General features: G+C 29.1%; 2 protein-coding genes across 3 annotated transcripts; both read left to right on the top strand.

Moving 5' to 3' along the window:
* Positions 1 to 700: 700 nt before the first annotated feature.
* On the top strand, positions 701 to 2,865 carry LOC105110400 (AP-3 complex subunit sigma). 2 transcript variants are annotated; one of them, XM_011005435.1, is made up of 7 exons: positions 701 to 853; positions 964 to 1,006; positions 1,094 to 1,155; positions 1,262 to 1,358; positions 1,988 to 2,058; positions 2,393 to 2,484; positions 2,567 to 2,865. In XM_011005435.1, exons 1-7 carry the CDS (start codon positions 785 to 787, stop codon positions 2,631 to 2,633), a joined length of 501 nt encoding a protein of 166 aa, XP_011003737.1. In that variant the 5' UTR covers positions 701 to 784; the 3' UTR covers positions 2,634 to 2,865. The 2 variants fall into 2 exon arrangements, 1 of the variants encoding a protein (XP_011003737.1); XR_839466.1 differs by having other exon boundaries at positions 1,094 to 1,358; positions 1,673 to 2,058; positions 2,567 to 2,821.
* A 5,486-nt stretch (positions 2,866 to 8,351) lies between these two features.
* On the top strand, positions 8,352 to 11,006 carry LOC105110399 (plant viral-response family protein (DUF716)). Its single transcript, XM_011005434.1, has 2 exons — positions 8,352 to 9,585; positions 10,646 to 11,006. Exon 1 carries the CDS (start codon positions 8,607 to 8,609, stop codon positions 9,582 to 9,584), a length of 978 nt encoding a protein of 325 aa, XP_011003736.1. The 5' UTR covers positions 8,352 to 8,606; the 3' UTR covers position 9,585; positions 10,646 to 11,006.
* Positions 11,007 to 14,680: the final 3,674 nt, after the last annotated feature.

Genomic DNA, 14,680 nt, shown 5'->3' with positions numbered 1-14,680 from the left:
TCCTTTCAATTTCAGTTTTTAAATTCATCAATCAATCCTTTCATTTATGTGATAGGCCTGCATTTAAAATAAATAGTTACCATAAATTAAAGGTATCTTATTATTATTGTTGTTGTTGTTGTTGTTTTTGTTGTTGTATTATTATTGTTTATAATTTATACAATTAACTTTTTTATGGTTTTACCTTGGTTTTGTCGGGTTATTTATTACTTCGACACTCTTGCACTTGAAAGAAAACATCAATCTTTTGGTTATGTCAATTTTTATGATTTCATAACTTGGTATACAAATTATTAGGTTAATCCTGGTTGACCCAAATCGATTCAATATATTATAATATCTTTTTTTATTTAAAAAAATATCATCTTAAATATTTATTTTAAGTTAAATTATATTTTTGTTGGTTATTCAGATTGTTTTTGGAATCACCAAGACAATCCAGTCACATCAAATCAATTTTTTTATGATTTAATTTTTTTATATAAAACAATATTAACAATATCAAAATAATTTTTTACATTAAAAAAATTGATGCAATCAATAACCCAATATGAACCACTTATCTTGTTGGATGCGTGCGATGTACAAAAACCGTATTTCGACCCGACGCGTTACCATTCATGCTTCTCATTGCTGGAAAACTGTAGGCCCAAGTATAAATAGTAAATTCTGCAAGGACGTAAACAAAACACCACTTTTGGATCTATTTTCGAGAGGGAGACAAGACATTAGATACAAATCACAGGAGCAACAGGACTCAAGCAGTAGACTCAGAGATCCAAGTATGATAAAAGCTGTGCTGATCATTAACACCCAAGGCAAACCTCGCCTTACCAAATTCTACGATTTTTTGGTAACAATTCCTCTCTTTTACAACAATTCAATCCTTCTTTTTCTCGCATAGGTGCTTATCGACCCAATTGCTTACAAAAGTTTCTTGCCTTTTCTTCTCTACGAGAACAGACTGTAGAGAAGCAGCAAGAACTTATACGCAGTGTATTTGGAGGTTGTGATTGATCTGATCACTATTTCTTTGCACTTCTGTTAATGATTATGTCATTTCTGATACCCAGTGTTAATCTTTATATGCCAGTGTTATGTAGTAGAGCTGATAATGTTAGCAATTTCATGGAGGCTGATTCAATCTTTGGCCCAGTAATTTTTCTTGTTTGTTTCGTTTTGGAATCTTGATTTGATATACTTGAGGTTGATCGTCTTTGCATTTGAGAATTTCTATGATTTTCTTGTTCTACGTGGGCAGGGTAGTCGTCTTGTGTACAAACATTATGCAACATTGTACTTTGTCTTTGTGTTTGATAATTCTGAGAATGAGCTTGCGATGCTTGATCTCATACAAGGTACTACCTTCACTCACTATTATCATGATTAAAATGATATTACAAAATTGGATTGTTGCAAAATGGTTGATTGATTGCTAGTTATTATGAAGTGGAGGGTAGATGATGGAGAGGCTCTTAAATTTTGAAATTTTTGGAGTATTGAATAAACTTATGATTCAGGTGAGACAAGGATGGAAGGAGATGGAGCTGAATTGAATTGAGTTGTATAGAATTGTGGACAAAGACAAAATCACTTAAAAAAATAAAACTGGATGTCTTGATATATTGAACACCATCAACTGATTTAGCTTCACTTTTTGTTAATTTGGCAGGCTGCTTTATGGTCTAAAGATTTGTTGTCATTTGAAGTGGGTATTTTTTTTTTTAGATAATCACAAGGCTGTTGCTCATTTAACCCTTGAAACTGTACGGTCGATAGCTTTTAGCACCTTTTTTAAATTGTTATTTACTTTTGGGATCCTTTTAACCTGTGTTATGAAGGACAGAAGATTAAGTTTATCAGTTATGTTCCATCTGATTATATAAATAGTGTGCAGGTCAATTCTTGTCACAAATGTAAGTGCTTCCTTTGTTTTATTATTTCATTGCTTGGCGGATTTTGCTAATGTGAACCCTCCTGCCTTCAGTTTTTGTGGAAATACTGGATAAATGCTTCAGGAATGTATGCGAGTTTGATGTAGTTTTCAATTACAGCAAGGTATGTGGATTCCCCATCCCCCCTATCCACTTGAGCTATATTTTCTACCAATAGTGCCTTGGAAATTCAGGTTTTCTACTTCTGAGTGGGATAAAGAAAAACTTCACGATAGACTCAACCAACATCATTGTTTATTAAATTTCACGATGCATAGCTTGTAAAATTTCCAACATTGGATCAACTTGACTATTTTTTGGGAGTTTTCATTTGATCATGTAACCTGAAGCTCTTAATGTTCTATTTGCCAGTAATGTAGATGCAAGCAATTTCCATTGATCTTTTTTTTATGAAAGATGTTTTTCCAGTAAACTAAACTAACTTCATTCTTTTTCAGCTCCATACTATTTTAGATGGGATAATTTTTGAAGGTCAAGTGTTGGAAACAAGCTCTGCAGAAGTTACAAGGGCTGTTGAAGAAATATCGAAGTGCTCTCCCTCCCTCCTGTGTGTGCACTTTTATATTATATTTTCTACAATGAGTTGATGGATTGTACCTCCTCTAATGCAGGTTAGAAGCAGCCTCAAATTCTATCTCATTAGTCGCCAAAACAGTTTCTGGTTGGCGTCGCCGGTAATCCACTCATTAGAACGATGTTGGAATAACAACGGGTGCACTCTTCATAATGCTATTGTGGCAGTCAAACTCGAAGTGTTTCCTAAGTGTTGTATTAATTATGCAAGCTCTTACAGTATTTGGAGTTTGATGCACTAGCAATTCTTTCAATGCTACAAAGAGAACTTCAAAATCAAGAGTTCTACACTACGCATGGGTCAACAATACTATGAATCTAAGAGTTACCTCTCCGAACCAATATGAGGAGTGCCCCAATGCGGAGAACCAGCATCTGGATGATTCAGCTTGCAGCATTGGGGAATTTATTCAACAGCTATTTCAGTGAGCGGAACAAAGATTAGAACTAAACTACATCCTTGACCTGTTATGCCATGGGTCAGATTTGTTTTTTGCATAAAAAACATTTAGGTATTGTTAATAGTTTTTTCAATAAATATTTTTTAAAAACCATGTGAAAATTAATTTGAGACTCAGCTTATATTAGTAGGTTTAAAGATAACTTGAATAACTAATAAAAAAAAAAGTTTGAGTTAAAATAAGTATTTAAGATGAGTGTTTTTTAAAAATAAAAATTAAGATAATATATTGAATCGATTTAGGTCAACTTGAGTTAATATGTTAATCTGCATATCTTGTTATGAGATCATGATAATCCTATAGAAAAAAAATTAAAATAAATTATGAAATTGAATTTTCAGTAAATCTAATTTTGAATAATGAAAGTGAGGAAAAATCAATTAAAAAACAAGTAAGCAAACATAACTTGAGTCAATTTAGATTAATCTATTAAATTCACTACCTAAATTATAAGACTAAAACAACTTAATATGAAAAAAAAATTAAAATAAATTATGAAGCTTAATTTTCAGTAAATCTAATTTTGAATAATGAAAGTGAGGAAAAATCAATTAAAAAACAAGTAAGCAAACATAACTTGAGTCAATTTAGATTAATCTGTTAAATTCACTATCTAAATTATAAGACTAAAACAACTCAATATGAAAAAAAATTAAAATAAATTATGAAGCTTAATTCTTGATCAATTCAATATTGAATTATGAAATTTTAAAAAAAAATTGATTAAAAAAAGAACAAGAAAATGATTCGAGTGTTAAGCTGTCAAACTTATGACATGAGTTATGAGATAAGAATAACCTCATGAAAAGTAGACCAAAACAAATTACAAAATTTATTTTCTAATCAACTTAATATTGAAAGATGAACTTGAGAGAGATAAAAAGAGATATTTAAAAAAAAAACTTGACTTAATTAAGTTAACCTATTAAAATAGTGATTTGAATCATGAGTTTTGGATAATCTCATAAATTAGTAAATTGAAAAAAATAATAAAGCTCAATTTCTTAATAAACCTAAATGATGAAATTGAAATAAAAAAAACACCAAAGGAATGAAAAAAACACTATTATAATAATGTTACGTGAGAAGGGATATAATAATAAAAAAAACTCCCTCCTTTGGTTTTTATTAAATAGATTTGTGGGTTCCATTGCATTGCATTATGGGCCAAAATATTTTTGTTATTGGTAAAAAAAAAATATACTTGAGAGATGCAAATGTGTTTTAAGAAAATGAGACTTGGCATAGACCCAACCAAGAAAAAACAATAGGAAACCTATAAGAAACAACAAATAAAGATAAACCAAATTGTTTTGAAAATTTGCAAAAAATCATATAAAAGGTAGATAAAGAAAAAAACATAGCTTAATTGCTAATAATATAAATGATGAATAATGAGATTGAAGAAAAGAGTTTTAAAAAATAAAAAAATAAATCAAGCATACATGGATGAATTTTCTAAACTTGAGTTAAGGTGCCAAACTTACAACTAAAAGAATAAGGAATAAATTTGAAAATAAAATAAAATAAAGGGGAATAAAATTGAAAAAAAATAATTTTATAAATTCTTTTCAAAAAATCTCCAAATATTGAAAGATAAAATTAAAAAAATATCAATTTAAGAAATTAGCAAAAAAAAAAACTAATATAGAACCACAAATAAAAATATTTGAGATAATTAGGGTCATTTTCATGACCAACAAAAAAATATATAGAAGCAAATAAATACAAAGAACGAACTCAGTTTCCAATCAAATAAATGCTAAAGGATAAAAGAAATAGCATAAACAATGGAAAATAAAAACCAAGCAAACCTGGTGCAAACTTCCTAAACTTAGTTTAATCTAGAATTTGTAACTTGTGAATTCTTAAATTTAGATTCAATTAATAAACTTAATTCTCAATTAATTTATTATCAAATAATGAAATTGTAAAAAAATATTAATTTAAAAAACTTGTCAAAATAATATAAATAATAATCAAAATAAAAAGGATCATATTTGATAGGAAATTGTTTTTAAGGAGAATGAAATTGTAAAAAAATAATCTAAAATTAAAATAAATAACAATAAAAAAAATAAGAACTATATTTGAAAGATGAAAAAAACTAGAAGGGGGTAAAATTAAAATTTTTTTTATAGATTATTCAAAATAAAAAAATACTAATAAAAGAGGATAGAAACCAAATGCTAAGGAAAATAATTGAAGAGGTTGGTTTGAAATTTTGAAGGAGCTCATGTAAAATTCAAAGGGGATTGAGAGAAAAATAATAATAAAAAAAATAGAAATTAGTGATGGTGCGAAGCTAAAGGTATATTTAGAGCACGTATTATATCATTGCAGATGAAGTGTCAATACCCTTTAAATATTGTTGGGAAAGACAAAATTTGGGGACTAGAAAAATCTTTATATATTACTCAAAAAGTACGTGGATTACCCATTTGCTAGTGTCTACATGACAAGCTATATCAAAGATTTTTGTTTTTTTAAATATTAAACATTTAGTAAAATGTAAATTGACAAATGAGTTAACTTGATATTAATAATAATAATAATAAATAAATAAATAAATAAATAAATATGTGATGAAAAGACCTAAACATTTATGTAATTAAGTAATTTAACTTTAATGTGATGAAAAGACCTAAATATTTATGTAATTAAGTAATTTAACTTTAATAAAAAAAATTAAAAAAGAAATAAAATCCCTTACCCTTAAGCTACTTTTTTTTGTTAATTTAACTATTAAAAAAATAAAATTAAAACAACTAATACACCTCCAAACAATCTCAAAATGATATTAAATTATAATAAAAAGGACTATCTTACCCCAAATACTAGTTTAATGGTGTTTTTTAGCAAACTTTTTTTTTTTAGAATAATATTTCATTGTATAGTGTTCAGTAGCCACCCTGCCTCCAAATCCTAATTAAAAACTAATTGCTTTTTATTTCTTAAACATAAGTGGAATTGAAATTAAAGGGACTCAAATGAAAAAAATGTTAAGTATAGGTGGCATCTCATAAATTTTATTAAAAATATATTTAGATTCTCAAATTTCAAGAATAACATAAATTATATAGTTTTGATACCTTTATATTTCACAATAATCAATTCTAATACAAAAGTTTATTCGTAATATTTTTTAATATGTGATTAGAGAGAGGAGAGAGATACGGGTCGCTAGATTCTAGCGACGAGATAGAAGGTCATCGTTCAAGCCATTCCTAACTATCAAAATAGGTTTTTTTTTTTGTCCACAAGTTCCACGAGATGAGATGAGCTTGATGGTTGTTTAATATCTTGTTTTTGCCTGAAAAAAAAAAGATCTAAATCGAGAAAGATGAATCTAACATAGTTTGATTTCATGTTTTTAGATTTTTCTGGATATTTTGAGGTGATGAATTAGTTTATGAGTGTTCTAAGAATGTTGGAGAGGTGTTTTTTTTTGTTTGAAATGATTTAAAAATCAAGTTTATTTGGATAAAAAAAGACATTATCTCAACACGCCGTTTGCCTTGGTAGGTGATATGTCATGGAGTGCAAGTTTGAAAAGTTATGTCACAACACCCAAACTATTTTTTTTTCTAAATTTACTTTTTTTAATTGATATATTTTTTTTAATGTCCCTTTTCTTAAATAATCTTTGAATTTATGTTTTAATTAATATTCCTCCTATGTGATTTTTATTTTCTTATTTAACTTATTTTTAAGATAGAGATTGTTTTTTAATAGTGTTATAAGCATTTAATTTTTAAAAAGATTATTCTGATTCATCTATATTTTTTTATTTTTCATATGGATAAAATTTATTTTTTAAAATAAAAATATTTATTTTTAAATAATGTTTCTAATATATACAGCTTTGCATAATATTTTTCCTTCTTTATTTTATTCAATCAATTTACTACACGTATAGTTTTTTATTATTGATTAATTGAATAAAAAATTAACTTTAATAAACAATTCTAGCAACTAGGTAATTATTAGAAAAACCTGTGACGTTTTCAATTTTAATAAGATAAATATCTCGTCTTGTGAAATTAAATACCGTGATTTATATCCATCTCTTAATTTTTCAGGTCTTTTAATTATTATTAATTTCCTTCTTTATTTTATTCAATCAATTTACCGCATGTCTATTTTTTTTATTATTGATTGATTGAATAAAAAATTAACTTTAATAAACAATTCTAGCAACTAGGTAATTATTAGAAAAAACTGTGACTTTTTCAATTTTAATAAGATAAATATCTTGTCTTGTGAGATTAAATACCGTGATTTATATCCGTCTTTTAATTTTTCAGGTTTTTTAATTATTATTAATGATTTTTTTCTTTATTTGTTAACATATATAAATGTTTTTGTGTGAAAATATGTTAAAAGAGTCAATATATATAATTATTTTATATATAAAAAATCTTATTATGAAATTCTAGCAACTAGGTAATTATTAGAAAAAACTGTGACTTTTTCAATTTTAATAAGATAAATATCTTGTCTTGTGAGATTAAATACCGTGATTTATATCCGTCTTTTAATTTTTCAGGTTTTTTAATTATTATTAACGATTTTTTTCTTTATTTGTTAACATATATAAATTTTTGTGTGTAAAAACATGTTAAAAGAGTCCATATATACAATTATTTTATATATAAAATTTTTTATTATAAAACATGGATTAAATAACTAGTTTTATCTCTCTGTGTGGTAACAGAAAAGAGCTAGGTATACATGCACTTTTAGCCATAACAAAACGGCTTTCAGGTTTTTTAATTATTATTAACGATTTTTTTCTTTATTTGTTAACATATATAAATTTTTGTGTGTAAAAACATGTTAAAAGAGTCCATATATACAATTATTTTATATATAAAATTTTTTATTATAAAACATGGATTAAATAACTAGTTTTATCTCTCTGTGTGGTAACAGAAAAGAGCTAGGTATACATGCACCTTTAGCCATAACAAAACGGCAAGAGGACTAGCTCTCTTCTCCAAGAGGAGTTAAGGCCAAGGAATTGTGCAATCTTTTCAGTTTCATCTTAATCGTGTCAAACATTTATCAATTAGATCTTTTCATGCGTTTAAATCGAGAAAGGTTAAGCACTCACCGAAATGATGTTGTTTTCATGTTCAAGTAACGTTAAAATAAGTAGAATCAGATCAATGACAACGACAACATGGCCATGTTAAAGATTTTTGGGAAAAGCAGAGAGCTAAGGGGAGTTTGTGATGTTTTTAAAAATATTTTCTTATTTAAAAATAGGTTAAAATAGATTTTTTATATTAATATATTAAAATTATAAAAAAATATTAATTTAATATTTTTAAAGTTAAAAATAGTCTTTAAAAAATTAAAAAAATAGAACTAAAAGCTGTGCTAAGCACCGAAAAGTGTTATCGAATTCTGGGCCGCCGACTTGCTTGTTTCCTCCAACCAGCAGCCTCCGAATCAATCTAAGAAACGGTCAAACCCCAACAAAATCAACCATCAAACAAGAAGGTCAACAAACAGCCTCATACAATCGTTGTTGATCAAAATCAAGCCTCCTGAAATAATAGAGAGAAAGAGAGACAGACAGCAACCCACATCTAGGAATCACAAAAAAAATATGGGGCTATTCTCAATGACTTTAGCTGGTAGTGGTTTTATTCTGATAGGTGCATGGGAATCTATCGCATCCTCAACCGCAAGCCAAAACTGGAACTCAGTTTCAAATCCATCTTCACCGCTGAAGCAAACACCAAAATCAGCCGCTCAAAGAAACTCGAACTCATCTTCCTCTTCTGCGAACTATATCACTGTCACCATCTTCTCCCTTCTCTTCATTGTCAACTCTCTTATCTCCCTCTTCAACGCTGTTAACTCACGAGATCAAGTTGGCTCAGCCCTTCAACTACAAATCCTAGCTGTTGCGGCTCTTTTCTTGTTATACTCAGTTTTGGGTCTTTTATCGAATTTTTCAAGTTTTGTTCGGTTCCCTTCTTCGATCCTTAATTTGATTGTTTTGTTCGCATTTGTTGAAGAGTTTCTTCTGTTTTATATGCAAAGAAAGGACCCAAGCGGAATAGAGAACAGGTATTTCGATCTTATGCTTGTGCCCATTTTGATATGTGTGGTTTCTACGACTATTGAACTGAAATCACCATGGAAATCGAATGATTATCCAAGATTAGCACGTGGGGTTGGGTTGATTTTGCAAGGGATGTGGATTGTGCAAATGGGTCTTTCTTTTTACACCAATTTGATTGTTCATGGTTGCTCTTTGCACGAAAAGAGTAGAGGGAATTACACTATCAAATGTAAAGGACATCCTGAGTATCATAGAGCAAGAGGAATCGCTACTCTCCAATTTAATTGCCATCTTGCTCTGCTAGTGATTTCCGCGATGAGTGTCTACTCAGTCATGGCTAAAAATAACGGGGCTCGTGGTGATTCGTATAAACCTCTTGGAGCAGAGATGCAGCAAATGGAGAATCATGGCCTGTTCACTTTGGATTCTGATGATGATGAGATTAGAGAAGAAGAGGATGTTACTATGAAGAAAGGCGCTGTGGTGGCTGTTAATGGTTTTGGATCTCATGAATGAGGTAATTTATTTAGATTTAGGTAGAGATTATTCGCTCATGTTCTCATCATCTTTGCTGGTTTGTGGTTTCCTTAGATATATATTGTTGTCCTTGTTCCTTTCATGATGTCTCGTCATTATCGTTTTGTCTAAAGGAAATTTGGATATGGAGAGCGTTTTGCTTTTCTTTGTGATTGATGTTTCAATTCAACATTGGCATTGAATAGTTGTTAATATTATTTACTATTGTTAGAATTCCTAATCTTAGTTGCTAATGTAGGTGGTTTTGCTTAAGATAAGTAGGGAAACTCATGGTGGTGTTCATTTGAACATCACTAAAATTGAACACCTAGCTCCATTGAAAATGTCAAATTTGCCTGCGAGGAAAATGCTATTAGGATATCTGAAGAAAAGGAAAAGCTATTAGGATACAACTCATATAACTGCTGTGAAAGATGAACATAGAAATACCAAAATCGAAGTCAAAAGAATTGAGTAATGCTTAATTCCTGCTTGAGGACATATTTGTTCAGCTGTACACCTTTATTTTTATGCTGGCCATCTTGTTGACGAAATGCTTTCCATGGCTGAGAACTGTAGATGGTCCTCTTATCACGGTAACCAACCTGGCATGTAAATTGTCAGACTTGGGCCAGCAGTGATCACTGCTATAGTATCAGGCTGATATCTGCAATTCAAAATTAAATTGTGTTGAGATGAATTCAACTCATCCTCTTTGTAAAACAGCAAGGAGTAGACGGACCAGACATATCCAAAGGATAAAAGGATCCATCACCTTGGTTGACAATGTTATCGAGCATAACCCACATCCACTGCCCCTGGATTGAACTAGATTGAATTTACTTGGTAGCTTCCAATCAACTGCAAATTGGCCTATATTCACCAATTGTCATTATAGTGATGCTATTATTCATTGGGGAGATCAAATCGACTGGACTAATTTATGTTCAATCTGTGAAAAGGAGCTTAATTTTTAGCAGTAATTTAATTTTAGGGGTTTCTTGTTTATAAACGAACTTCTTCCCACCTAATTAGGAAATGCAACATACTATTTTTCTCAGGGACATTATCTGCAGTTAGAATATGTTCCCGCATGTAATGTTGGAGTTAAATAGAAAGAGCTAGAAAAGAAAATCAATGGACAACATGGAAGCTTCAGAAGTTCTGATACCTTATGCTGTAGATCATTGAGCTGATCAATCATGTATTGGGTCTGTAAAGTAGCAAGAGGAATTATGAAGTTGATATATGTACTGCTGATTGTCAAGTGTTCTGTTACATATAAAAGTACTTGTGTGCGATGAAGTCAAATTCAACATCCAACCAGTTTTAACTGCAACTGTCTCTGCGTACTTTCCTCAAAATTAAGAATGCCAACTGCTTGATTTGATGTTATACATCTGCATCCGTCTATCTTCAAAAGATACTCCATAAAATTCCCTTGTTGATCTGATCTGCTTCAATGACATACGAGCTTCCTTTCAAGTGATTTAAGCTCGTTGCTGCTCCGAGGGCCAGGTCTTCTCCCAAATAATTCCTGTGGGGCGACGGCAATGACATATTAAAGGTGAGATTTCAATAATATGTGCGCAAATAGATAAGCTCTGTCCAATTAGGGTCACCCTTCAAACACCATTTTAAACGAACGCCGCTTAAGGCATTCTCACCCTTGGGTTCTCAGCAGGGCTCATAACGTGCTTTGAGCTTCATGTATTCCCGCTGAGCACTCAATTGCCACAGTCAGAGCAGTACAACTCATTTGAGCATGACTGATACAAAATACCAACAGATTATGCTAATAAGATTTGCAAGTTGTTTAGAATTCAATTCCAAGGTTAAATCAGTTGTGTTAGAAATTCTTTTGAGGGTATTGATTTGAATTTTAAATAGAATTTAAATTCAAAAAATAGTCCAAAACAAATCAGAAATGGAACCTCCGATTTGATGTAGTAATTCTAGATAAAAAAGACATGGTATTCCTAAAAACCCTACAAAGTAGAGAAGTGGAGGAGGGCCTCCCATAAGCGTGTGATGAAGAATGGGCACTGTAGGCCGGCCTATTCACAGCTCCACTTAATTTACTATGGTTTTATGACTTGGGATGATTGAATATTCAAGCTTTTCAGTGATGGTAAGAACATAAACCCTGTCAATTAGTTAATTCAAGTCTCAGGAATGCTGGCATCTCCTGTTTCCTGATTTGAAATTCAAAAATTTCCACGAGATGGTATTATTCCTTTCGGAAACAACATTTTTTTTTTTTTAACTCCTTTTCAAAATTAAACATCAAAGAATCGAAACTTAACCCCAAAACAGGTTAATCAAAATCAAATCATCAACCAGACAGTAATCAAATATCAACATATCTGAAACAAGGAATTTTTAACATTGCTTTGAGGTTAATTTATGGATTCTATTTTTACTTTAACCAAAAAGAAAAATTTTTTTGAGAAAAAGAAAAGATTCATGAATTAAGGGCAAAATTGTCAAGTTTATTAATTCAATTCAATTCCACATGTATTATAAACAATATAGCTGATTTTAATTATGTGGTTTAGTTTTTTATTTCAAATATAAAAATTATAATATGTGAATTTAAATCACAAACACTGAAAGTAATGCAATTGTACTGGACTATTACTATATTATCCATGCAAAGCTCCAAATTAATATAATACTTCAAATTTCTTGCTTCTGGAGCATGCATATATATATATATATATATATATATATATATATATATCATTTTCATTCTTTCAGTTGTTTTTTATACAATTTTTGACGTGAACATGTAGTTATAAAAATCTAGTAATCCACAATCAAATTAATCCTTTCAAAAAAAAACTAAATTTAGGTTTGTAATTGAACTTGACATAATAATAATATATACTAAGCAACCAAGATTATAAGTAAACAACCCTCACCCAACACTTATAAAAAAAATAAAATAAATAAAAAGTATAGATAACACCACAAAACTTGGTTAATTCTTCTACAAGTTAGAATAGTTCAATGATGAACGAAAAAATATAGGCAAAACTTTCCACATATAATAATAATTGTTGAGATAAAATTTTATATAAAAAAATAATAATTAAATACAAGCTAAATAAATCTATTAATAAAAAATAAAAACATCTCAAACAATGTTGAAAAAATAATATAAGAGTTCTAAATAAAATAAAATAAAATAAATTCTAAATCAAGTAGAAAATTATTACAATTCTCATACAATAGTTTTCAGACCTTATCAATATTCAATTATACATATATTTTAACATAATATAGATAAAAAAAACCTTTAGAAAATTTTGGTAAAATTTTAGCTCAATTCAAAGATTATATAAAAAATTATGTTATTTAGAGTAAAGTTATGCATTAGAAAAGATAAGTCTCTAACTGCTAAAATTAATTTTTCCATAAAGTAGATGAATCAATCCCCTCGTGTATAAATTAAATTGACTAAGATTTGATGTTTACTTTTTGTTGTTTTCAACTTGAAACCTATATTGGCCTAAATATTTTGAATAAGTCTATTAAATGTATTTTTGAGCTTCTTTATCCTTGCTCTTGTAATTGACGCAATTAAAACTTGCAATGAATCTTTTGATGTAGTCTTGATCATATCATCCTCTTTCTTTAAAAGAATTCATCCGCAAATCATCATCTATATCAAACAAAAAGAGAAAAAAAACATTAAAAGTAATGCTATCACTATACTTAGCAGGTAGATCTACTGTATAGATATTATCATTAATTCTTTTAAGGATTTGAAATTATCCATCTTCTTTTTGCATCAATTTAGATCTTCTTTGTTCAAGAAATTTCTCTTTATGTATATACACCTATATTCAATCATTTGGTTAAAAAATAACTCCTTTTTGCTTTTTATTAACTTTGAATGCATATTACTTAATTTTTTTTTTTTGTATTTGTTGCCTTATTTTCTCGTAAATATCCTTTAGTACCCGTGATTTTTTTATTTTCATTAAGATAAATCTTTTCATCAATATGTAATGGAAACAAATCCAAAAGAGTCAAAGAATTAAAGTCATACACAATTTTAAAAGGAGAATAATTAGTAGTAGAATGCACATTTCTATTGTAAGAAAATTCAATACATGACAAATAATCTTAAAACCCATGGTTTGATGGTCAATATTAAAAGTGAATAAGTTGTTCGAAACTTATCTAAGGTATATGACAATGTACAATCCTAAAATGTGGTATCTATAACTATTATTAGCATAATGTTGATATAATACTAGTCCCCAACCAACCATTAAAATAAGTCATTTTCAAGCTCTTTATGGTTATCTTCCCTCCAATCAAGAGATGATTAATATGGATCAATTGATAAAGATTCAATTGGAGACATCTAAGCATGGAAAGAAACATATGGTGGATAAAAGAACTAAAAGGGAATTCACAAAATAGGATGGGGTTTTTTCAAAGCTACAACCCTATAAACAAGGCAATGTGGCCTTAGGGAAGAACTTTAAGCTTCATCTAAGGTATTATGGCCCCTATCAGACTATTAAAAAAATAAGAGTAGTGGCTTATAAGTTAAAATTATCAAAAAAAAATTAAATATATTCAGTGTTTCATGTTATTTTACCTATCAGGTTATTTGATATCATACTTTATTTTTCTATTTTTTTTAGTTCTTTTTTAGTGGAGGAGATAAAAGGGGTTATAGGATTCTGACTTAGAGAGAGAGAGAGAGAGAGAGAGAGAGAGATTTGTGATTGGTGATGATTCCAACCACTAAAATAATTGATTTTTATATTAAATTATTTCATATAATGAGAGGAGTTAAGATTGATTATTTTCTTATCTTGAAAACACCTAAAAAATAGATATGAGCTTTGAAAATTTGTTGGTTCCGAATTGATTATGGGTTTTAGGGTGGGTTTTTTAGGCCATGGATTGATTAAAAAAGATTCAAAAGGTGCTTCCTCTATGTTTTAGGTAAACAAAATGTATTGAAAATAGGTTTTTAATATAACAAAACAACAACTAAGTTTTTCTGATCATCATAGTGACTGAATTCTAGGTAATTATAGATGATATGCTATCTACCAAGACAAACGACA

This window comes from Populus euphratica, unplaced genomic scaffold (genome assembly GCF_000495115.2).
Source record: "Populus euphratica unplaced genomic scaffold, PopEup_1.0 scaffold252.1, whole genome shotgun sequence".
Taxonomy (NCBI): Eukaryota; Viridiplantae; Streptophyta; class Magnoliopsida; order Malpighiales; family Salicaceae; genus Populus; species Populus euphratica.
This window is presented reverse-complemented; position numbering and strand designations above follow the sequence as displayed.

Bases quoted from the DNA above. Each gene is read 5' to 3' on its own strand.
- LOC105110400 (XM_011005435.1), top strand. From the start codon at position 785: ATGATAAAAGCTGTGCTGATCATTAACACCCAAGGCAAACCTCGCCTT. The intron at 854-963 runs GTAACAATTCCT...CTACGAGAACAG, and splicing joins CCAAATTCTACGATTTTTTG to ACTGTAGAGAAGCAGCAAGA. The intron at 1,007-1,093 runs GTTGTGATTGAT...TTTATATGCCAG, and splicing joins TATACGCAGTGTATTTGGAG to TGTTATGTAGTAGAGCTGAT.
- LOC105110399 (XM_011005434.1), top strand. From the start codon at position 8,607: ATGGGGCTATTCTCAATGACTTTAGCTGGTAGTGGTTTTATTCTGATA.